The sequence below is a fragment of the Entelurus aequoreus genome, linkage group LG18 (assembly GCF_033978785.1).
Source record: "Entelurus aequoreus isolate RoL-2023_Sb linkage group LG18, RoL_Eaeq_v1.1, whole genome shotgun sequence".
Taxonomy (NCBI): Eukaryota; Metazoa; Chordata; class Actinopteri; order Syngnathiformes; family Syngnathidae; genus Entelurus; species Entelurus aequoreus.
The window spans coordinates 3,776,892-3,802,133 of NC_084748.1; the positions used below are offsets into that span (position 1 = coordinate 3,776,892).

At 33.1% G+C, this 25,242-nt stretch overlaps 1 protein-coding gene across 5 annotated transcripts in view; it reads left to right on the forward strand.

Annotated features, from left to right (window-relative positions):
* slit2 (slit homolog 2 (Drosophila)) overlaps window positions 1-25,242 on the forward strand; it is a 321,185-nt gene that overhangs the window by 211,764 nt on the left and 84,179 nt on the right. For 2 of the 5 annotated variants that reach the window (XM_062026304.1, XM_062026307.1), the window contains exons 10-15: window positions 1,904-1,975; window positions 2,054-2,125; window positions 5,349-5,420; window positions 8,425-8,568; window positions 9,107-9,270; window positions 15,975-15,998. In XM_062026304.1, coding sequence (XP_061882288.1) covers window positions 1,904-1,975; window positions 2,054-2,125; window positions 5,349-5,420; window positions 8,425-8,568; window positions 9,107-9,270; window positions 15,975-15,998 — 548 coding nt within the window. Of the gene's footprint in view, window positions 1-1,903; window positions 1,976-2,053; window positions 2,126-5,348; window positions 5,421-8,424; window positions 8,569-9,106; window positions 9,271-15,974; window positions 15,999-25,004; window positions 25,023-25,242 lie in introns of all 5 variants that reach the window. The other 3 variants (XM_062026308.1, XM_062026309.1, XM_062026306.1) reach the window with 2 other exon arrangements.

Here is a 25,242-nt window from a genome sequence, read left to right on the forward strand (position 1 = left end):
TCCTTCAGTTCAGTAGGGATGTCCTCCAGTATAGTAGGGATGTCCTCCAGTATAGTAAGGATGTCCTCTAGTATAGTAGGGATGTCCTCCAGTTCAGCAGGGATGCCCTCCAGTTCAGTAGGGATGTCCTCCAGTATAGTAGGGATGTCCTCCAGTTCAGTAGGGATGTCCTTCAGTTCAGTAGGGATGTCCTCCAGTTCAGTAGGGATGTCCTCCAGTTCAGTAGGGATGTCCTCCAGTTCAGTAGGGATGTACTCCAAGGCAGTAGGGATGTCCTCCAGTACTGTAGGTATGTCCTCTAGTATAGTAGGGATGTCCTCCAGTTCAGTAGGGATGTCCTTCAGTTCAGTAGGGATGTCCTCCAGTATAGTAGGAATGTCTTCCAGTATAGTAGGGATGTCCTCCAGTACAGTAGGGATGTCCTTCACAACCCATGTTCACAGTCCAATCGGATTCCTTAGATTTTGCCCGTAGCTGAGGATCAGCAATTTTTGGAATCGGTTGAAAAATGTTGACGTAGTAACAGTTTGAATTGAGAAGTGGTATTTCGGAATTTCGAGAAAACCAGGAATTTTAGAAAATATTGATACTTGCACATATTTCCTAGGAGATATGATTGAGTTGGTGTTGGAATTTTTGCAATCGGTTGAAAAATGTTGACGTTGTAACAGTTTGAATTGAGAAGTGGTATTTCGGAATTCCTGGAATTTCCGGAAATCCAGGAATTTTTGAAAATATTGATACTAGCACATTTTTCCTAGAAGATATGAATGGGTTGGTGTTGGAATTTTTGGAATCGGATGAAAAGTGTTGACGTAACCGTTTCAGTTGAGAATTGGTATTTCAGAATTTTGAGAAAACCAGGAATTTGAGAAAATATTGATACTAACGTAACAGTATCAGTTTAGTATTGTAACAATTTGAATTGAGAAGTGGTATTTTGGAATTCCTGGAATTTCGGGAAAACCGTTAGTTTGTATGGAAAGAAAAAATAGGACATTTTGTTGGCCCAACTGAAAGGAATGTTTCGATGTCGGAATGGTTGGATTTGCCTGAAAAATGTGGACTGTGAAAACTATGGGGCTTTGGAAAATCGGGATTTCTGGAAATTCCTGGAATTTTTTTTAATCCTGGGATTAATATACTTTGATTGCCTGAGATGAGTGGAAGGTGTTGAAAGTGGAGTGGTTGGAATCGGTTGAGAAGTGCAAGTTTGAAAATTGTCCCATTCATTTTCAGTGGGAAAAATGTGGCGGGAATTGGGTAATTTGGAATATTTTAAAATGATCTTTCTTGTGAGCTCATGATTGCCGGAGGTCGAGCCGGACGTTTTGATACTCGGAACGGTTCCGATGGGATAAAAGCTGTGGGCACCGTGTGAGTTTTTGGGCTTTTACACAATAAGAGTATGCCTGCTGGACAACCACTAATATGGTGGTGCACATAAAACGCACCACCGCTATTTGGAGCCGTCAGTCCACCACTAATAGACGGGGTGGTCAAAATGAATAAACATGGACGTCTATTGATGATGAAGTACCGAAATGATGAATATATCAGCTGATTCTCCGAATCCCGTTTCCTGGATCCTTCTCAGAATCCTTAATCCAGGCCCAGTACCACGCCAAATGCCATCAAAACCTACAAAACCTTGCAGAAGCAGGATTAGACCACTAGACCAGTGCATGATCTGAGAAAAAAACACAAACGGAAAACCAAGTCAGTGAAATAGTTCCCAGTCCAACGGCTGACTTTGCAAATGTAATCGCAGTCCGGTGAAAATGCTGACATGTTGATTTGAGCGCCTCCCCAGACCTTGGCGGCCGCTTATCCAGGATTGTTACGCCTCCAAAAGGAGATTGTGAACGCTGTTCCTCACCGGTCTGTTTACGTTTGGTTCCAGCCGACTGGAGCAGAACGCCATCAAGGTGATACCCACGGGCGCCTTCTCGCCGTACAAGAAACTGCGAAGAATGTGAGTCGATGCGGAAACGATATCAGATCCAGCCGACGTGTTCTGCTTTCTTCACTTTTGTCTCGCTGCTTTCCACAGAGACCTGAGTAACAATCAGATATCGGAGTTGGCGTCCGACGCTTTCCAAGGCCTGCGGTCCCTCAACTCTCTGTAAGTATTCCACGCCAGCACTTCTTGGGCCGGCCACGCGGTCCTCAAGACTGGTTCAGACTAAGTCTGTGTATCGTTCCTAAATGCTTACGTCCCATATTTGTCAGTCGAGCAAAGTTTATTAGTCACAAATGCCCCAAAGGGCTGCACAAGCCACCACGACGTCCTTGGCTCTGATCCCACACCAGGGCAGGAAACAACTCCACCCGATGGGGACAACAAGAAACCTTGTCTTTGTTGTAGTTTTTAGAATATAACCCATTTAGAATATATAATCCAATTGTGTAAGAAGACTATTAAAGGGTTAGGGTTGGGGTTAGGCTTAGGGTAACCCTAACCGTAACCCTAACACTGAGGGCCCTCCATGAAAGCAAGTTTGACATCCCTGTTGTAGAAAGTCTGGCCAGAAGAGAGAAAACCAGGTTGCTTCCCAACAAGTCTATCTTCGTGTGTTTTGACCATAAACTGGGAGAACTATGCAAAACATCTGACAAGCACACGCCAAGTAAAGACGAAGAAGCCAACAGCAAATGTTTCTGCAGACTCTGACCTCACTTTGACTCCTAAACATTTGGAGAAAACGCTGGCCGATGGAATAAATCTGATAGGAGCTGACATTTTAGTAGAAATCTGAACCTTCTTTTGAGAAGAACCACCTCGGCGCTGGCGCGGAGGACCAGGACCAGGACCAGGACCAGGACCAGGACCAGGACGTGAGGGAGACATTCTGTGTGGAAGGAGTTCTCGTCTCTCCTCAATCAATCATTGACTAAATGCTGAGTTGCAGAATGGAGGCGACACAATAAAAAGGGACACCACGTTCCTGCTGACTGGTGATGTGTGGATCCATACTGAAGTATCCATCCCGCTGATACCACATCTTTATGCTCTGGTATCGATCCTCAACTCTCAACATCCATACTTTTAATACTTTAGTTCAGGGGGAGTCCAAACTTTTTCCACCAACATACGGAAAAGTCAGATATTTCGGCAGCTGTGTATTATACTGTAGGTATTTATGTATATAATAATAATAGATTTTATTTGTAAAGGCACTTTACATTGAACAAACAACCTCAAAGTGCTACTGTCAGGCTTGGTCAAAAACAGGACTCGGATGCAGAGTTGTGAACAATCCGGCAGGCTTTTATTTTGAAAGCTCCAGAGTCAGGGCAATTCAACATAGGCTAGTCGGCGACAAAAGGTTCCACAAAAAGGAACAACCGAAAATCTCTCCGAAAGGAGAAAACACAAAAACAATAACGAACTATACTTGGCGCCGGATATAATCTATGAAATTTATCATAAACAAAAAAACGCTCCAAAAGGAGGGAGAAAAAACTTCTATACTGTCTCTTATCTAAAAAAAGGTTAACAAAAAATTGAGGAAAAAGAAGAACTGTAAGAAAAAGCTGAAACCTCACCACTTCGGCTGCAAAACTAAATAACCCAAAATCACTCTGCTGAGGAGGAGAAAAATAAAACTCAAAAATATCAACAAGGGAATCCAGGATCGAGATACTCAAACGAGAGACGAGGCAAAGGCTAGGACAGGATGCTAGAGAGGCACGAAAAAACGAGACAATCTGGGATGACGTCAGACTGATGACACAAAAGGAAGGGCAAATGACCTGAGACGAGAGGCGAGTTACTTTTCAAACTAAAATATGCAATTCACAAGACAGAAAAAACCAAGACAAGACATCCCTCACCGCGGTGTGACAGCTACAGTGCATTTTTAAAAAATAAAAAAAATTTTTTTAAAAAAAACAACGCTAGAACTACAAATAGCAAGTAAAATAAATAGTAAAAAAAATAAAAACTAGAACTAGCACACATACATCTAAAAAAAGGCTTTTTTAAAAAGAAGGGTTTTTAAGCCTTTTTTTAAAAGCATCCACAGTCTGTGGTGCCCTCAGGTGGTCAGGGAGAGCGTTCCACAGACTGGGAGCGGCGGAGTTCGTAGCTTTGTCCTCTGAGGCTGGAGGAGGTTAGCCTGTCCAGAGCAGAGGTGTGGTGTGGAGGATTTGGGGGTGAGCACTTCTTTGAGGTAGAGGTGGGGCATTTCCATGGAGGCACTGGTGGGTTAGTAGGGAGACTTTGTATTCAATCCTGAGTGGAACAGGAAGCCAGTGAAGGGATTTGTTCTTACATTTTTACAGTTTTTTCCCATGTAAGAATATAATGAAAAATAATAATACAATTGTGTGACTGCATAACCTAGTTTGTCAAAAATTCTGCCTATATGAAAATATTAATGTTCAGTTACATATTTAACAGTGTTTTTTTTATTTTATCATTCAAATTAATTCATAAGTTAGTATTTTCTTTTTTAGTTAACTTACTATTTTAAGTATATTCTATTTTTATTTTGAGAGCTTGTAATATTTTAGATCAGGGGTGTCTAAACCTTTTCCACCCAGGGCCACATACTGAAAAGTCGAAGTATCCGGGGGCCATTTTGATATTTTTTTATTAAAATAAAAAAAAAATGCTGAAAATATTGCACCAGCTCTGTATTTTAGGTGACTATATTAATATTAATTATTAGTTAGAGCATTTCAGATTTTTCTAAATATATACACATTTTTTGCTATTTTTTCTTACATTTTCACTGTTTTTTTCCCCCATGTAAAAATAGATAAAAATAATAATAATACAATTGTGTCACTGCATAAACTAGTGTGTCAAACATTCGGCCTGTATGAAAATATTAATGTTCAGTTCCATATTTAACAGTGTTTATTATGGTTGTTGTCGTTTGTCAAATTCATTCATAAGTTTTCCCCGTCACACATTGTAATTGTAATAATTTTAGAATTGTATTATGACGTGTTTTATAATATCCACTATGGTCAGTGAGCAGGTTGTGTTATGTGTGACCGTGTGTGTTGACATTTTGTGTTGGTAGGATTTTTGTATTATTTTTTAAATATTTTTTTTTCATTTGTTTGCACCTTGACTAGGGAAGGTTGTTTGCGTTGGGTCATACAAGTAAATGCTGAACACACAAAACATGTTGGGGGTTTTTCAAAAAGAGTAATTTTGGGGGGGATTTGGAGTCTCTAAAAAGAGCCTTATATTTTATAATTGAATCAATACATTAATACAAATAGCAAAAAACGTGTCCAAGCAAAAGATCCCTAGAAAAGTCCAATCATAAACAAGATGTGCTAATGGTTATTATTATTGATGTCATTCTGGATGTCTTTGTTGTCCACAGAGTCCTGTACGGAAATAAAATAACGGAGATTTCCAAGGGGCTGTTGGAGGGACTGTTTTCTCTGCAGCTGTTGTGAGTAAACACACAAACACACACCTTTCTACACAATTGGGATCCAGCTGAAAAAAACTTTTTCCACTAAAGTTCAAAGAGTGAAAAATGAAAGCATGCGGGGGCCATGTTTGATTTTCAAAACCAATTCAATTGATGTTGTAACCTTAGGGCTCCTTTCAGTTTTGGTGAATGTTAAAGGTCCCGGGGACCCAAAAGGGTCTCAGTCCTCAGTGTTAAAAAAATATATATATATATTAATATTTTATTTTTATTTTCAACACTTAAATATGTATAAATCAACTTCAAATCTATCCTTTGCCATAATGTTTTGTTTTTTAAATTTAGAACAAAAACAATTTATATATTTTATTTTGTCAAAAACACAAAATATGCAATATTTTCTTTAAAATATTTTGCACAATGGCAGTTTAAATAAACAAAATCAGACTAAAGGTCTAGAGGATCCAAAAGGGTCTTAGTCAATAAAGTGTTAAAAATAAAAAGTCATATATAAATATTTTATTTTTACTTTCAACACTTAAATATCTATAGATCAACATCAAATCCATCCGTTGCCGTAATGTTTGTATTTATAAAAACTTTTTACGTCTTTTACTTTGGTAAAAACACAAAATATGCAATATTTTTCTTAAAACATTTTTCAAAATGGAATATCTGAGCCTTAAATTAGGGAAATCATTCATAACAACATTGCTTTTGATTACTTTTTTTTACTTTTTTTTTTAACAATGGCAGTTTTTTTAAAAAAACAACTAAATCAGACTAAAGATCCCAGGGACCCAAAAGGGTCTCAGTCAATAAAGTGTGAAAAAAAGGTAATATATTTTATTATTTTATTTTTACTTTCAACACTTAAATATCTATAGATTTACTTCAGATCCATCCGTTTCCGTAATGTTTTTATATAATTGTTTTACGCCTTTTATTTTGGCAAAAACACAAAATATGCAATATTTTCCTTAAAACATTTTTCAAAATGGAAAATGTGAGCCTTAAATTAGGGAAGTAGTTCATAACAACATTGCTTTTGATTCATTATTATTTTTTTGAACAATGGCAGTTTTAATAAACAAAATCACACTAAAGGTCCCGGGGACCCAAAAGGGTCTCAGTCAATAAAGTGTGAAAAAAACGTCATATATGAATATTTTATTTTTACTTTCAACACTTAAATATCTATAGATCAACTTCAGATCCATCCGTTTCCGTAATGTTTTTATATAATTGTGTTATACCTTTTATTTTGGCAAAAACACAAAATGTGCAATATTTTCCTTAAAACATTTTTCAAAATGGAATATTTGAGCCTTAAATTAGGGAAGTCATTCATAACAACATTGCTTTGTTTTTTTGTATTTTTTCTTTTTTAACAATGGCAGTTTTAACAAACTAAATCAGACTAAAGATCCCAGGGACCCAAAAGGGTCTCTGTCAATAAAGTGTTAAAAAAAAAAGTCATATATAAATATTTTATTTTTACCTTTAACACTTAAATATCTATATATCAACTTCAGATCTCTCCTTTGCCATGATATTTTTATTTTGATGCCTTTTATTTTGGTAAAAACACAAAATATGCAATATTTTCCTTAAAATATTTTTCAAAATGGAATATTTGAGCCTTAAATTAGGGACATCATTCATAACAACATTGCTTTTTATTCTTTTTTTTTGTTTTGTTTTTTAACAATGGCAGTTTTAATAAACAAAATCACACTAAAGGTCCCAGGGACCCAAAAGGGTCTCAGTCACTAAAGTGTGAAAAAAAAGTCTTATATGAATATTTTATTTTTACTTAAATACATAGAGCAATATTGCCCCCTTGTAGTCCTGTGTTGTCACAACTCCCTCCTCCAACCCACAACAATATGAATATTTTATTTTTACTTTCAACGCCTAAATATCTATACATCAACTTCAGATTTATCTGTTGCCATGATTCTTTTTTTTATTTGTTTTTGTTACACCTTTTATTTTGACAAAAACTCAAAATATGCAATATTTTCCTTAAAACATTTTTCAAAATGGAAAATGTGAGCCTTAAATTAGGGAAGTAGTTCATAACAACATTGCTTTTGATTCATTATTATTTTTTTGAACAATGGCAGTTTTAATAAACAAAATCATACTAAAGGTCCCGGGGACCCAAAAGGGTCTAGTCACTAAAGTGTGAAAAAAAAAGTCATATATGAATATTTTATTTTTACTTAAATACATAGAGCAATATTGCCCCCTTGTAGTCCTGTGCTGTCACAACTCCCTCCTCCAACCCATAACAATATGAATATTTTATTTTTACTTTCAACGCCTAAATATCTATACATCAACTTCAGATTTATCTGTTGCCATGATTCTTTTTTTTATTTGTTTTTGTTACACCTTTTATTTTGACAAAAACTCAAAATATGCAATATTTTCCTTAAAACATTTTCCAAAATGGAAAATGTGAGCCTTAAATTAGGGAAGTAGTTCATAACAACATTGCTTTTGATTCATTATTATTTTTTTGAACAATGGCAGTTTTAATAAACAAAATCACACTAAAGGTCCCAGGGACCCAAAAGGGTCTCAGTCACTAAAGTGTGAAAAAAAAAGTCATATATGAATATTTTATTTTTACTTAAATACATAGAGCAATATTGCCCCCTTATAGTCCTGTGCTGTCACAACTCCCTCCTCCAACCCATAACAATATGAATATTTTATTTATACTTTCAACGCCTAAATATCTATACATCAACTTCAGATTTATCTGTTGCCATGATTCTTTTAATTATTTGTTTTTGTTACACCTTTTAATTTGACAAAAACTCAATATATGCAATATTTTCTTGGCTGGATAATCAATATTATTTTCCCTTTCAATGCATAAATCTCAACATCAACTTCAGATTTATCTGTCGATCATACGTTGTTGATATTGTTTTGAGAAATGACAGTTTCAAACAAAACTCTCCTACAAGAATAAGAGTGAAGGTCATATTTCCTCGATGTCCCGCAGGTTGCTGAATGCTAACAAGATAGCGTGTCTGCGGGTGGATGCCTTCCAGGACCTTCACAACCTCAACCTGCTGTCACTGTACGACAACAAGCTACAGACCATCGCCAAGGGAACCTTCTCCTCCCTGAGGGCCATACAGACTCTGTACGTACTGCCATCACTTCCCTTATTCCGTCACATATTAATCCCCCCACCCCCAACAATGTGACTGTGGAGGTATCTCTTCGCCGGGGTTCTTCGGACCACCAAGCACCGACATGACAGTCTCTTCCAGGTTTACAATAATGTTTATTTTTCAATGAATCGTCTCTTCTGTGTGCTTTTCAGCAATCGTTTACTACAAATTAAGCACATGAATGGTTTCTCTCCAGCGTGTAGTCTGTCTCGCTCGTGCTACCGCTCCCAACTCCCGACTGCTGCCTTTTAACGGAGCGACGGGTGATTAGATAAGCAGGCCCAGGTGGGCCAATTACGTACCTGTCGCTGATTTCAAAGCCGGTCCTGGCACACCCCGCTTCGCTGCAGGTCTGCAGGCCACGCCCCCCCTCCACAGTGACCAAACCGGAACAAAAAATATGTTCCTTTCCTATTTACATGGGTTTTGTAACAGAAATACAGTTAACATATACTTGCATGAAAATATAAAGTAGTAAGTAAACAAGCAAGTGTGTGTGTCTTTTAGGCACTTGGCCCAGAACCCATTCATCTGCGACTGCCACCTGAAGTGGCTGGCAGACTACCTGCAGGACAATCCCATCGAGACGAGCGGCGCCCGCTGCACCAGCCCTCGCCGTCTCGCCAACAAGCGAATCGGACAAATCAAAAGCAAGAAGTTCCGCTGTTCAGGTACGAATGAACACGCGGCGTGACACACCTCAGGGGCTCATTATTATTCCGCTGACTGAACATTCACCCACGCACACACACGCACACACACACACACACGCACACACACACTCACACACGCAGGGATAACCATAATATCCAAACTGACAAGCTCCCGTCTTCTCATTCCGTGTCTTCCTGCTTGGTATGTTCCCTCACCTTTCTCTCTCGCTCTGCACCAGGGGCGTCCAAAGTTTTTTAACAGCCCACATTCTTAAAAAAATAATTTTAACTACATAATTTTAACTATTTTATGAATGGGGCTTATTTTAGTGGGATTTTTTTTTTTTTAAACTGTCTTTGCTAAAAAAAAAAAAAAAAGAAGAACTAAAATCAATGTTGTTATGAATTATTGACATATTTAAGGTTTGAAATATTTTTGGAGAAAAATATTGCATAATTTGTGTGTTTTTCATTAAAAAAAAGTGTTCTATGTCAAAAAAAATAAAGTGGAATAAAAGAGCAAAGAGTCGCAATGTTGACTCTTATAACTCAAAACTGCCACAGTTGTTTTTTATTGCTAAAAAAAACTAATCACTGTTATTAATTATGGACTTATTCAATGCCCCAATTACTTTACACCAATTATTCCAGTTTTTGAGGAAAAATATTGCATATTTTATGCGTTTGCCATAAAAAAAAAAGGCATAGAACAAAAACATAAAAAAATAATACAACGTTATAATCGACGGATAGATTTGAAGTTGATGTAGAGACTTATGCTTTTTTTAAGTAAAATTTAAAAAAAATGAAGGACTTATTTTTAACTATTTTATGAATGGGGCTTATTTTAGTGGGATTTTTTTTTTAAACTGTCTTAGCTCAAAAAAAAAAAAAAGAATTAAAATCAATGTTGTTATGAATTATTGACATATTTAAGGTTTGAAATATTTTTGGAGAAAAATATTGCATAATTTGTGTGTTTTTCATTAAAAAAAAGTGTTCTATGTCAAAAAAAATAAAGTGGAATAAAAGAGCAAAGAGTCGCAATGTTGACTCTTATAACTCCAAACTGCCACAGTTGTTTTTTATTGCTAAAAAAAAAAAAATCACTGTTATTAATTATTGACCTATTCAATGCCCCAATTACTTTACACCAATTATTCCAGTTTTTGAGGAAAAATATTGCATATTTTATGCGTTTGCCATGAAAAAAAAGGCATAAAACAAAAATATAAAAAAATAATACAAAGTTATAATCGACGGATAGATTTGAAGTTGATGTAGAGACTTATGCTTTTTTTAAAGTAAAATAAAATAAAAATGTAGGACTTATTTTTAACAATTTTATGAATAGGGCTTATTTTAGTGGGATTTTTTTTTTTCAAACTGTCTTTGCTCCAAAAAAAAAAAGAATTAAAATCAATGTTGTTATGAATTATTGACATATTTAAGGTTTGAAATATTTTTGGAGAAAAATATTGCATAATTTGTGTGTTTTTCATTAAAAAAAAGTGTTCTATGTCAAAAAAAATAAAGTGGAATAAAAGAGCAAAGAGTCGCAATGTTGACTCTTATAACTCCAAACTGCCACAGTTGTTTTTTATTGCTAAAAAAAAAATAATCACTGTTATTAATTATTGACCTATTCAATGCCCCAATTACTTTACACCAATTATTCCAGTTTTTGAGGAAAAATATTGCATATTTTATGCGTTTGCCATAAAAAAAAAGGTTTTCTACGACAAAAAAAAGGCATAAAACAAAAACATAAAAAAATAATACAACGTTATAATCGACGGATAGATTTGAAGTTGATGTAGAGACTTATGCTTTTTTTTAAGTAAAATAAAATAAAAATGTAGGACTTATTTTTAACTATTTTATGAATGGGGCTTATTTTAGTGGGATTTTTTTTTTTTTTTAACTGTCTTTGCTCCAAAAAAAAAAAAGAATTAAAATCAATGTTGTTATGAATTATTGACATATTTAAGGTTTGAAATATTTTTGGAGAAAAATATTGCATAATTTGTGTGTTTTTCATTGAAAAAAAGTGTTCTATGTCAAAAAAAATAAAGTGGAATAAAAGAGCAAAGAGTCGCAATGTTGACTCTTATAACTCAAAACTGCCATAGTTGTTTTTTATTGCTAAAAAAAAAATAATAACTGTTATTAATTATTGACCTATTCAATGCCCCAATTACTTTACACCAATTATTCCAGTTTTTGAGGAAAAATATTGCATATTTTATGCGTTTGCCATGAAAAAAAAGGCATAAAACAAAAATATAAAAAAATAATACAAAGTTATAATCGACGGATAGATTTGAAGTTGATGTAGAGACTTATGCTTTTTTTAAGTAAAATAAAATAAAAATGTAGGACTTATTTTTAACAATTTTATGAATAAGGCTTATTTTAGTGGGATTTTTTTTTTTTAACTGTCTTTGCTCAACAAAAAAAAAAGAATTAAAATCAATGTTGTTATGAATTATTGACATATTTAAGGTTTGAAATATTTTTGGAGAAAAATATTGCATAATTTGTGTGTTTTTCATTAAAAAAAAGTGTTCTATGTCAAAAAAAATAAAGTGGAATAAAAGAGCAAAGAGTCGCAATGTTGACTCTTATAACTCCAAACTGCCGCAGTTGTTTTTTATTGCTAAAAAAAAAAAATCACTGTTATTAATTATTGACCTATTCAATGCCCCAATTACTTTACACCAATTATTCCAGTTTTTGAGGAAAATATTGCATATTTTATGCGTTTGCCATAAAAAAAAAGGTTTTCTACGACAAAAAAAAGGCATAAAACAAAAACATAAAAAAATAATACAACGTTATAATCGACGGATAGATTTGAAGTTGATGTAGAGACTTATGCTTTTTTAAGTAAAATAAAATAAAAATGTAGGACTTATTTTTAACAATTTTATGAATAGGGCTTATTTTAGTGGGATTTTTTTTTTTAAACTGTCTTTGCTCAAAAAAAAAAAAAAGAATTAAAATCAATGTTGTTATGAATTATTGACATATTTAAGGTTTGAAATATTTTTGGAGAAAAATATTGCATAATTTGTGTGTTTTTCATTAAAAAAAAAGTGTTCTATGTCAAAAAAAATAAAGTGGAATAAAAGAGCAAAGAGTCGCAATGTTGACTCTTATAACTCCAAACTGCCACAGTTGTTTTTTATTGCTAAAAAATAATAATCACTGTTATTAATTATTGACCTATTCAATGCCCCAATTACTTTACACCAATTATTCCAGTTTTTGAGGAAAAATATTGCATATTTTATGCGTTTGCCATAAAAAAAAAGGCATAGAACAAAAACATAAAAAAATAATACAACGTTATAATCGACGGATAGATTTGAAGTTGATGTAGAGACTTATGCTTTTTTTAAGTAAAATAAAATTAAAATGTAGGACTTATTTTTAACAATTTTATGAAAAGGGCTTATTTTAGTGGGATTTTTTTTTTTAAAACTGTCTTTGCTCAAAAAAAAAAAATTAAAATCAATGTTGTTATGAATTATTGACATATTTAAGGTTTGAAATATTTTTGGAGAAAAATATTGCATAATTTGTGTGTTTTTCATTTAAAAAAAGTGTTCTATGTCAAAAAAAATAAAGTGGAATAAAAGAGCAAAGAGTCGCAATGTTGACTCTTATAACTCCAAACTGCCACAGTTGTTTTTTATTGCTAAAAAAAAAATAATCACTGTTATTAATTATTGACCTATTCAATGCCCCAATTACTTTACACCAATTATTCCAGTTTTTGAGGAAAAATATTGCATATTTTATGCGTTTGCCATAAAAAAAAAAGATTTTCTATGACAAAAAAAAGGCATAAAACAAAAATATAAAAAAATAATACAACGTTATAATCGACGGATAGATTTGAAGTTGATGTAGAGACTTATGCTTTTTTTAAAGTAAAATAAAATAAAAATGTAGGACTTATTTTTAACAATTTTATGAATAGGGCTTATTTTAGTGGGATTTTTTTTTTTTTTAAACTGTCTTTGCTCCAAAAAAAAAGAATTAAAATCAAAGTTGTTATGAATTATTGACATATTTAAGGTTTGAAATATTTTTGGAGAAAAATATTGCATAATTTGTGTGTTTTTCATTTAAAAAAAAGTGTTCTATGTCAAAAAAAAAGGCATTCAAAAACATAAAAAAATAATACAAACTTATAACCGACAGATAGATCTGAAGTTCATCGAGAGACTTAAGCATTTTTGAGTAAAAAAATAATTTAGGACTTATTTTAAACACTTTATGAATAGGGCTTATTTGGAGCCCCAACATTTGTTGTGGGATTAATTTAAACTGTCTTTGCGCAAAAAAAAAAAAATCAAAGTTGTTATGAATTATTGACATATTTAAGTCTGCAATTACTTCACACCAAATATTCCAATTTGAAATATTTTTAGAGAAAAATATTGCATATTTTGTGTGTTTGCCATAAAAATAGTGTTCTATGACAAAAAAGGCATAAAACAAAAACATAAAAAATAATACAAATAATATAATCGACAGATAGATCTGAAGTTGATCTAGAGACTTAAGCATTTTTAAGTAAAAAATAAATAAAATGTAAGACTTATTTTAAACACCTTTATTTATAGGGCTTATTTGGAGCCCCAACAATTTTTGTGGGATTTTTTAAAACTTTCTTTGCTCAAAAAAATAGAATTAAAATCAATGTTGTTATGAATTATTGACATATTTAAGGCTTCAATTACTTCACATCAAATATTCCACTTTGAAATCTTTTTTGGGAAACATATTGCATATTTTGTGTGTTTTTTTATTTAAAAAAGTGTTCTATGTCAAAAAAATAATAATAAAAAAATAATACAAACTTATAATCGACGGATAGATCTGAAGTTGATCTAGAGACTTAAGATTTTTTAAGTTAAAAAAAAAATAATATAGGACTTATTTGAAACACTTTTATAAATAGGGCTTATTTGGAGCCCCAACAATTTTTGTGGGATTTTTTTAAACTTTCTTTGCTCAAGAAAAAAATTAAATAAAATCAATGTTGTTATGAATTATTGACATATTTAAGTCTGCAATTACTTCACACCAAATATTCCACTTTGAAATATTTTTTGAGAAAAATATTGCATATTTTATGCGTTTGCCATAAAAAAAAGGTTTTCTTTGATAAAAAAGGCATAAAACAAAAACATAAAAAATAATACAAATAATATAATCGACAGATAGTTCATCGAGTAAAAAATAAAAAATGTAAGACTTATTTTAAACACTTATTTGGATCCCCAACAATTTTAGTGGGATTTTTTTTTTAACTTTCTTTGCTAAAAAACAAACTTTAAATTAAAATCAATGTTGTTATGAATTATTGACATACTTAGGCTGTAAATTACTTCACATCAAAAATTCCATTTTGCACATCTTTTTGGAGAAAATATTGCTGATTTTGTGTGTTTGTGTGTTTCCATAAAAACCAGGGTTTCGACAAAAAAATACCCGGCATAAAACAATTTTTAAAAATTATACTTTCTATCAACAGATAGACCTAAAGTTGCTCTAGAGATTTAAGCATTGAATAAAAAAATAAAATAAAATATGACTTATTTTGAACATGAAGGAAGACCTAAAGGTAGAAAAAATATTGGTTTTCAGTGTGTGGCCCTCAGTGGAAAAAGTCTGGACACCCCTGCTCTACACACACACACACACACACACACACACACACACACACACACACACACACACACACACACACACACATACATTCTTGTATTTGTTACCTTCTTGAGACCTGAGAAAAAAGCCTCCCTCTTTAGGACCAGCCTTTCTAGATATATAAAGAAGTGTATTTACAACATTAATAATATATACATACTATGCACATATAACAAATCTTGTTGTGAAAAATGAGTTGGAATTTCACAAGAAAAAAAGTCACAATTTCACAAGAAAAATAAGAAAACATTTTTGGCAGTATTATAATAATAGTCGTCATTTTACTCAACGCAAGTCAAAATTTTACAAGAAAAACTGAACATTTGTGCGATATTATGATAACAGTTGGAATTTTACCCAGTAATAGTCGCAATTTTTAAATGTTTTGCAATTTTATGAAACATGTCGTCGTTTTAATTGACAAAAGTCACAATTTTATAAGAAAACTTTCAAATGTTGGCAATATTATAATCATAATCTGAATTTTACTTGGCAAAGTGATGACAAAAGTCATCATTTTACTCCAAAAATGTCACTATTTTACAAGAACGACAAAAAGAATGGGCAATATTGTGACACAAGTCAGAATTTTATATGACAGATGTCACCATTCTGCATTAAAAAGTAATCATTTTACGTAAAAAAGTCATCATTTTACGAGAAAATATTGCAATATTACAAAAACAGAAAGAATATGACAAATTGTTCCCAATTTTATAAGAAAAGACTGATCTTAGTTACTTTTTTGTTTGTAATTGGTTTTTAATCTTCATGATTTACTTCAACTTATTACAGCATGTCTCTATATACATGTGTATTTATTTATATTAAATTAATTTTGGTCAAAGGGGGCGCATTTCAATTTCTTACACGCACTTGTTGTTTCATATGTTGACCAGAGGGGGAGCACTTTTAAAAGCGACACACAGTCAATGTGAAAATATCTGTTGCCTTACTTCCTTTACCTCCACTCTCTTTTTGTGTCCCTCCACTAGCTAGAGAACAGTATTTCATCCCAGGTATTGTACAGCAATCACGCGCGTGCACGTGTGTGCGTGCACCTGTGTGTGCGTGCACGTGTGTGTGTGTGCACGTGTGTGTGTGTGCGTCACATGCACTCACTTGACACCTGTTGCTGTGTTTTCACCTCACTAAATCCACATGACCACGGGTATTTTATTTACCACTCAGGTATTTTATTTACCACTCTGGTATTTTATTTACCACTCGGGTATTTCATTTACCACTCGGCGCTCAAAAAGATGTTTGGCATCTGAACAAAGTCTTCCTCAGTGAAGGTGCTTCCATGAGGCCGTGGTACAAACACACACTTGAAGTGTGTGTCAAATCAGCACTCAAGTTACAGTAATTCATGTTATATTGATAAAAATACATTCTTAAATGTATGTGTTTATGTATTAAATTATAGATTTAATACATAAACAATAATAATAATTAAAGCTGCAAGCAGCGTTGGTCGGGTCCGCATTTTGTCAGGTGTCCCAATACTTTTGTCCAGTGGTAGTCCTGAGTGAGACCTACATAGAGGTTTTTGTTTCATGTCTCTACGATATTCGTACTGGGAGTTAGAGGAAGTTGTGTCTGTGTTTTTTTCCTAGGTGCTGCGGCACGGTGGTTCTTTTCTTTGAAGGCTCGTAAAATCAAAACCGTAGCACTTATTAAAACGCTTTCGCCAACTTTTAATCAGAAGGGTTCAATCTCTCTCCTGTAGTAGTTTGAAGCCAAAACGACAAACGCGCTCAGAGGAGATCATGTTTGATGTTTGGTGACCGCTTTTTACAAAAAATTTGTTTTGAAGTGGGGATATCAAACTTCCTGTTGATTTTTGCTGAAGGATTTCAATCTATGAAATGTAGGTCTAAGTGAGACCTACGTAGAGGTTTTTGTTTCATGTCTCTAAAACGTTCCTACCGGAAGTTACAAGCAGTTTTGTCGGAGTTTTCCTCTGAGAAGCAGTTTTGTCTCTGTTTTATTCAAAAATTGCGCTAGAGCGCAATTTTGAGTTTTGGGGTTCGGTTTTTTTTAGATCGCAATTTCCGCCAGTCCCGATGTGTGTAAAAATTTTGGTGAGTTTTGAAGTATTTTAAGGGGGTCAAATTACAGCTCAAAGAGGCAAAAATGAGTGTTTTTAGTCATTTTTTGTGTTGAAGGGGAAATTGCCAACTTCCTGTTGGTTTTTGCCCGAGGATGTGAAATTATGAATTGTAGGTAGAGATGTCCGATAATATCGGTCTGCCGATATTATCGGCCGATAAATGCGTTAAAATGTAATATCGAAAATTATCAGTATCGTTTTTTTTATTATCCGTATCGGGTTTTTTTTGTGTTTTTTTTTTGTTTGTTTTTATTAAATCAACATAAAAAACACAAGATACACTTACAATTAGTGCACCAACCCAAAAAACCTCCCTCCCCCATTTACACTCATTCACACAAATGAGTTGTTTCTTTCTGTTATTAATATTCTGCTTCCTACATTATATATCAATATATATCAATACAGTCTGCAAGGGATACAGTCCGTAAGCACACATGATTGTGCGTGCTGCTGCTCCACTAATAGTACTAACCTTTAACACTTCATTTTACTCATTTTCATTAATTACTAGTTTCTATGTAACTGTTTTTATATTGTTGTACTTTCTTTTTTATTCAAGAAAATGTTTTTAATTTATTTATCTTATTTTACTAATTTTTTTAAAAAGTACCTTATCTTCACCATACCTGGTTGTCCAAATTAGGCATAATAATGTGTTAATTCCACGACTGCATGTATCGGTTGATATCGGTATCGGTTGATATCGGTATCGGTAATTAAAGAGTTGGACAATATCGGAATATCGGATATCGGCAAAAAGCCATTATCGGACATCGCTAGTTTTTAGTCATTTTTTGTGTTGAAGGGGAAATTGCCAACTTCCTGTTGGTTTTTGCCCGAGGATGTGAAATTATGAATTGTAGGTCTAAGTGAGACCGACATACAGGTTTTTGTTTCATGTCTCTACGACCTTCCTAGTGGGAGTTACAGGCAGTTTGTTTTTGTTTTTTTCCTAGGGGGCGCTAGAGCGCAATTTTTATTTTTGGGGTTTGGTTTTTTTTTTTACTAAAGTGTGCTGTCCCAGTTTTTCTATGTGTGTATAAAATTTGGTGAGTTTTGAAGCATGTTAAGGGGGGCAAAGTAGTGCGCAAAGCTGCGGAATAATAATCAACCTTACAATTTCAATAGGTTCCTTTGTACCTGTACATGCGAACCCTAATTAATACATTAAATCAAATTATAAGGAAATTGTTTTTCCATGGAAAAAGTGGCAATTTTAGACATGTCTAAGTTTTTGTGGGGTTTTTTCTTGTCAGCAGTCATTAGCAATTTTGCTCATTTTGATGCCAGATTCCCTTTCTTGATAAGCCGTGCACTACAAAACGTGCTCATTGTAGCCATAAATCCTGACTTCATTATGATAAAAAAAATGAAAAAATTTTAAAAAATCAGCACAAATTGTTTTATACATTTTTGTTTTGTAAGGTTTTTTTGTTTTCTTTAATAGCCAAAAGCAGTGAAGTTGTCACGTTGTGTAAATGCTAAATAAAAAGAGAATACAACAAATAATTTTCAACTTATATTCAATTGAAAAGACTGCAAAGACAAGATATTTAACGTTCCAACTGAGAAACTTTGGTATTTTTTGCAAATATTAGCTCATTTGGAATTTGATGCAAAAAAGCTGGCACAAGTGGCAAAAAAGAGTGATAAAGTTGAGGAATGCTCACCAAAGGCTTATTTGGAACATCCCGCAGGTGAACAGGCTAATTGGGAACAGGTGGGTGCCATGATTGGGTATAAAAGCAGCTTCTGTGAAATGCTCAGTCGTTCACAAACAAGGACGGGGCGAGGGTCACCACTTTGTCAACAAAATGCCTGAGCAAATTGTTGAAGGACAACATTTCTCAACCAAGCTGTTGCAAGGAATTGAGGGATTTCACCATCTACGCTCCGTAATATCATCAAAAGGTTCGGAAAATCTGGAGAAATCACTGCACGTAAGCCATGATGTTACACACCTTGGATCCCTCAGGCATCAAAAAGTCACATGAGTGTGTAAAGGATATCACCACATGGGCTCAGGAACACTTCAGAAAACCACTGTCAGTAACTACAGTCGGTCGCTACATCTTTAAGTGCAAGTTAAAACTCTTACTATGCAAAGCCAAAGCCATTTATCAACAACACCCGGAGCCCGTGTTCATCTAAGATGGACTGATGCAAAGTGGGAAAGTGTTCTGTGGTCTGACGAGTCCACATTTCAAATTGTTTTTTGGAAACTGTGGACGTGGTGTCCTCCGGACCAAAGAGGAAAAAGAACCATCCGGATTGTTCTAGGGTGAAAGTGTAAAAGGCAGCATGTGTGATGGTATGGGGGTGTATTAGTGGCCAAGACATGGGTAACTTACACATCTGTGAAGGCGCCATTAATGCTGAAAGGTACATAGAGCTTTTGGAGCAACATATGTTGTTATCATGGACGCCCCTGCTTATTTCAGCAAGACGACGCCATTGAAAACGTGTGAAGGCTAAAATATGAGAAGGGAGACTGTTGAACAACTTAAGCTGTACATCAAGCAAGAATGGCAAAGAATTCCACTTCAAAAATATGTCTCCTCAGTTCCCAAACCTTTACTGAGTGTTGTTAAAAGGAAAGGCCATGTAACACACTGGTCAAAATGCTTTTTTTGCAATGTGTTGCTGCCATTACATTCTAAATTCATGATTATTAGCAAAACAAGTTTGTCAGTGTGAACATGAAATATCTTGTCTTTGCAGTCTATTCAATTGAATATAAGTTGAAAAGGATTTGTTGTATTGTCTTTTTATTTACCATTTACACAACGTGACAACTTCACCGCTTTTGGGGTGCGTATAAAAAAATACACAAATGAAAAATAAAGTGCGAGTCCCAATTTTGCCGACGATGAGAACGCGCACGCCTGCCTTGTGTGGGGAACATCAAAAAGGTCACGCGCTCGCCACGCTCAGAGGGGTGCTGGGAAATATGCAGATCACACATCAGTGCTGCATGGCGGTCATTACTGCAGTGTGTGTGTGTGTGTGTGTGTGTGTGTGTGTGTGTGTGTGTGTGTGTGTGTGTGTGTGTGTGTGTGTGTGTGTGTGTGTGTGTGTGTGTGTGTGTGTGTGTGTGTGTTGTGCGTGTGTGTGTGTGTGTGTGTGTGTGTGTGTGTGTGTGTGTGTGTGTGTGTGTGTGTGTGTGTGTGCGTGCGTGTGAGTGTGTGTGTGTGTGTGTGTGTGTGTGTGTGTGTGTGTGCGTGTGTGTGTGTGTGTGTGTGTGTGTGTGTGTGTGTGTGTGTGTGTGTGTGTGTGTGTGTGTGTGTGTGTGTGTGCGTGCGTGTGCGTGTGAGTGTGTGTGTGTGTGCGTGTGTGTGTGCGTGTTCGCCGCAGTCATTAACTCCGACGCTCACCAGGGGGCGGCGGTTTCAAAGCTCAGACAACAAACGCGGAGAAAGGCAGAATCATTTGGGAACATTAAAAAGTGTAAAAGTTGACGAAACAGACAAAATCCTGACTTTTTATATCATTTTTCTTCTTTTAAACGTGCAAAAAGATCAGTTATGCGTTGGAACTGAACATGGACTTTCTAAAGATGCCATGTAGAGAAAGATAGTAGAGGTTGTATCTTTAAAAATGTCACATTTGCACACAGAAAAATTCATGTCGGGGGCCAATTTCGTACATTTTGTCCATTGTAGGTAATAAAACTTATGTAAGTTATATTATAGGTAAGTTACATTATAGGTACTAAAACTTATCTCTCCCTGACCACCTGAGGGCACCACAGACTGTGGATGCTTTTAAAAAAAAGACTTAAAAACCCTTCTTTTTTTAAAAAAAAAAAAAAAAAAAAAAAAAGCCTTTTTTTTAGATATATGCATACTAGTTTTAGCTATTTGGCTGTTCTAGTTTTTTTTTAATTATCTTATTTTTTTTATTTTTTTTTTAAATGTTGATACACTGTAGCACTTTGAGGTTGTTTACTCAATGTAAAGTGCTTTTTACAAATAAAATCTATTATTATAAGTTATAATATAGGTAAGTTACATTATAGGTAATAAAACTTATGTAAGTTATATTATAGGTAAGTTACATTATAGGTAATAAAACTTATGTAAGTTATATTATAGGTAAGTTACATTATAGGTAATAAAACTTATGTAAGTTATATAATAGATAAGTTACGTTATAGGTACTAAAACATGTCTCTCCCTGACCACCTGAGGGCACCACAGACTGTGGATGCTTTTAAAAAAAGGCTTAAAAACCCTTCTTTTTTTTAAAAAAAACAACTTTTTTTTAGATATATGCATACTAGTTTTAGCTATTTGGCTGTTCTAGTTTTTTATTGTTTTTATTTTTTATTATCTTTTTATTTATTTATTTATTTATTTAAAAAAAAAATGTTGATACACTGTAGCACTTTGAGGTTGTTTACTCAATGTAAAGTGCTTTTTACAAATAAAATCTATTATTATAAGTTATAATATAGGTAAGTTACATTATAGGTAATAAAACTTATGTAAGTTATATTATAGGTAAGTTACATTATAGGTAATAAAACTTATGTAAGTTATATTATAGGTAAGTTACATTATAGGTAATAAAACTTATGTAAGTTATATGATAGGTAAGTTACATTATAGGTACTAAAACGTATCTCTCCCTGACCACCTGAGGGCACCACAGACTGTGGATGCTTTTAAAAAAGGCTTAAAAACCCTTCTTTTAATTAAAAAAAAATAAAAAAAAATAAAAAAGCCTTTTTTTATATATATGTATACTAGTTTTAGCTAGTTGGCTGTTCTAGTTTTTTTTTTGTTTTTTGTTTTTATTATCTTTTTATTTATTTATTTAAAAAAAAATGTTGATACACTGTAGCACTTTGAGGTTGTTTACTCAATGTAAAGTGCTTTTTACAAATAAAATCTATTATTATAAGTTATAATATAGGTAAGTTACATTATAGGTAATAAAACTTATGTAAGTTATATTATATGTAAGTTACATTATAGGTAATAAAACTTATGTAAGTTATATTATAGGTAAGTTACATTATAGGTAATAAAACTTATGTAAGTTATATTATAGGTAAGTTACATTATAGGTAATAAAACGTATGTAAGTTATATGATAGGTAAGTTACATTATAGGTACTAAAACGTATCTCTCCCTGACCACCTGAGGGCACCGCAGACTGTGGATGCTTTTAAAAAAGGCTTAAAAACCCTTCTTTTTTTTTTTTCTTTTTTTTTTAAAAAAAAAAGCCTTTTTTTTTAGATATATGCATACTAGTTTTAGCTATTTGGCTGTTCTAGTTTGTTTTTTTTACCTTTTTATTTATTTATTTTCAAAAAATGTTGATACACTGTAGCACTTTGAGGTTGTTTACTCAATGTAAAGTGCTTTTTACAAATAAAATCTATTATTATAAGTTATAATATAGGTAAGTTACATTATAGGTAGTAAAACTTATGTAAGTTATATTATATGTAAGTTACATTATAGGTAATAAAACTTATGTAAGTTATATTATAGGTAAGTTACATTGTAGGTAATAAAACTTATGTAAGTTATATTATGGGTAAGTTACATTATACGTAATAAAACTTATGTAAGTTATATGATAGGTAAGTTACATTATAGGTACTAAAACGTATCTCTCCCTGACCACCTGAGGGCACCACAGACTGTGGATGCTTTTAAAAAAAGGCTTAAAACCCCCTTTTTTTTAAAAAGCCTTTTTTTTTAGATAAATGCATACTAGTTTTAGCTATTTGGCTGTTCTAGTTTTTTTTTTATTATCTTTTTATTTATTTATTTTTAAAAAATGTTGATACACTGTAGCACGTTGAGGTTGTTTACTCAATGTAAAGTGCTTTTTACAAATAAAATCTATTATTATAAGTTATAATATAGGTAAGTTACATTATAGGTAATAAAACTTATGTAAGTTATATTATAGGTAAGTTACATTATAGGTACTAAAACTTATGTAAGTTATATTATATGTAAGTTACATTATAGGTAATAAAACTTATGTAAGTTATATTATAGGTAAGTTACATTATAGGTACTAAAACTTATGTAAGTTATATTATAGGTAAGTTACATTATAGGTAAAACAACTGATGTAAGTTATATTATAGGTAATAAAACTTATGTAAGTTATATTATAGGTAAGTTACATTATAGGTAATACAACTGAAGTAAGTTATATTATAGGTAATAACACTTATTTAAGTTATATTATAGGTAAGTTACATTATAGGTAATACAACTTATGTAAGGTATATTATGTCAGACCCACTCGACATCCATTGCTTTCGGTCTCCCCTAGAGGGGGGGGGGGGGGGGGGTTACCCACATATGCGGTCCTCTCCAAGGTTTCTCATAGTCATTCACATTGACGTCCCACCGGGGTGAGTTTTCCTTGCCCTTATGTGGGCTCTGTACCGAGGATGTCGTTGTGGCTTGTGCAGCCCTTTGAGACACTTGTGATTTAGGGCTATATAAATAAACATTGATTGATTGATTGATTGAAGTTACATTATAGGTAATACAACTTGTGTAAGTTATATTATAGGTAAGTTACATTATCGGTAATAAAACTTATGTAAGTTACATTATAGGTAATAAAACTTATGTATGTTATATTATAGGTAAGTTACATTATAGGTAATACAACTGATGTAAGTTATATTATAGGTAATAAAACGTATGTAAGTTATATTATAGGTAAGTTACATTATAGGTAATAAAACTTATGTAAGGTATATTATAGGTAAGTTACATTATAGGTAATAAAACTTATGTAAGTTATATTATAGGTAAGTTACATTACAGGTAATAAAACTTATGTAAGTTATTTTATAGGTAAGTTACATTATAGGTACTAAAACGTATGTAAGTTATATTATAGGTAAGTTACATTATAGGTAATACCACCACCAGTATTATTACAATTATAATAAAATGGCACCAATATTATTACAATTATAACAAAATGCCACCAATATTATTACAATTATAATAAAATGCCACCAATATTATTACAATTATAATAAAATGCCACCAATATTATTACAATTATAATAAAATGGCACCAATATTATTACAATTATAACAAAATGCCACCAATATTATTACAATTATAATAAAATGGCACCTATATTATTCCAATTATAATAAAATGGCACCAATATTATTACAATTATAATAAAATGCCACCAATATTATTACAATTATAATAAAATGGCACCAATATTATTCCAATTATAACAAAATGCCACCAATATTATTACAATTATAATAAAACTGCACCAATATTATTACAATTATAATAAAATGGCACCAATAGTATTACATTTATAATAAAATGGCACCAATATTATTACAATATAATAAAATGCCACCGATATTATTACAATATAATAAAATTGCACCAATATTATTACAATTATAATAAAATGCCACCAATATTATTACAATTATAATAAAATGGCACCAATATTATTAAAATTATAACAAAATGCCACCAATATTATTAAAATTATAACAAAATGCCACCAATATTATTACAATTATAACAAAATGCCACCAATATTATTACAATTATAACAAAATAGCACCAATATTATGACAATTATAATAAAAAAGCACCAATATTATGACAATTATAATAAAATAGCACCAATATTATGACAATTCTAATAAAATGGCACCAAAGGAGGACTTGCCCTGGGTGTAAAAGTAGCTATGAGCGCCCCTGCCCTGCCTTGTGTCATCCCGATGTGTCTCCTCGGTCAAAGTGACACATATTGTTGTGTAACGCTGTCAAATAGAATGTTCTATCAAGGCTGGAATGTGTGTAGAATCTAATATTATGCTCGTGTGGTCACATGATCCTTGTTTGAATCTTCTTCCCCCCGCACACACCCAGGAGTGCGCCATGTGGGCTGTAAGTAACACGCACACACACCATGTGGCGACACACCTTACCTTACGTCCCTGCGCACACCTCCGACCTTTGACCTGACCCCTGTGGCTCCCTGTGTGTGTGTTTGTCAACAACAATTAATACACCGTGGGTTTCTTTGTGAGGTTTTACCATGTGTGTGTGTGTGTGTGTGTGTGTGTGTGTGTGTGTGTGTGTGTGTGTGTGTGTGTGTGTGTGTGTG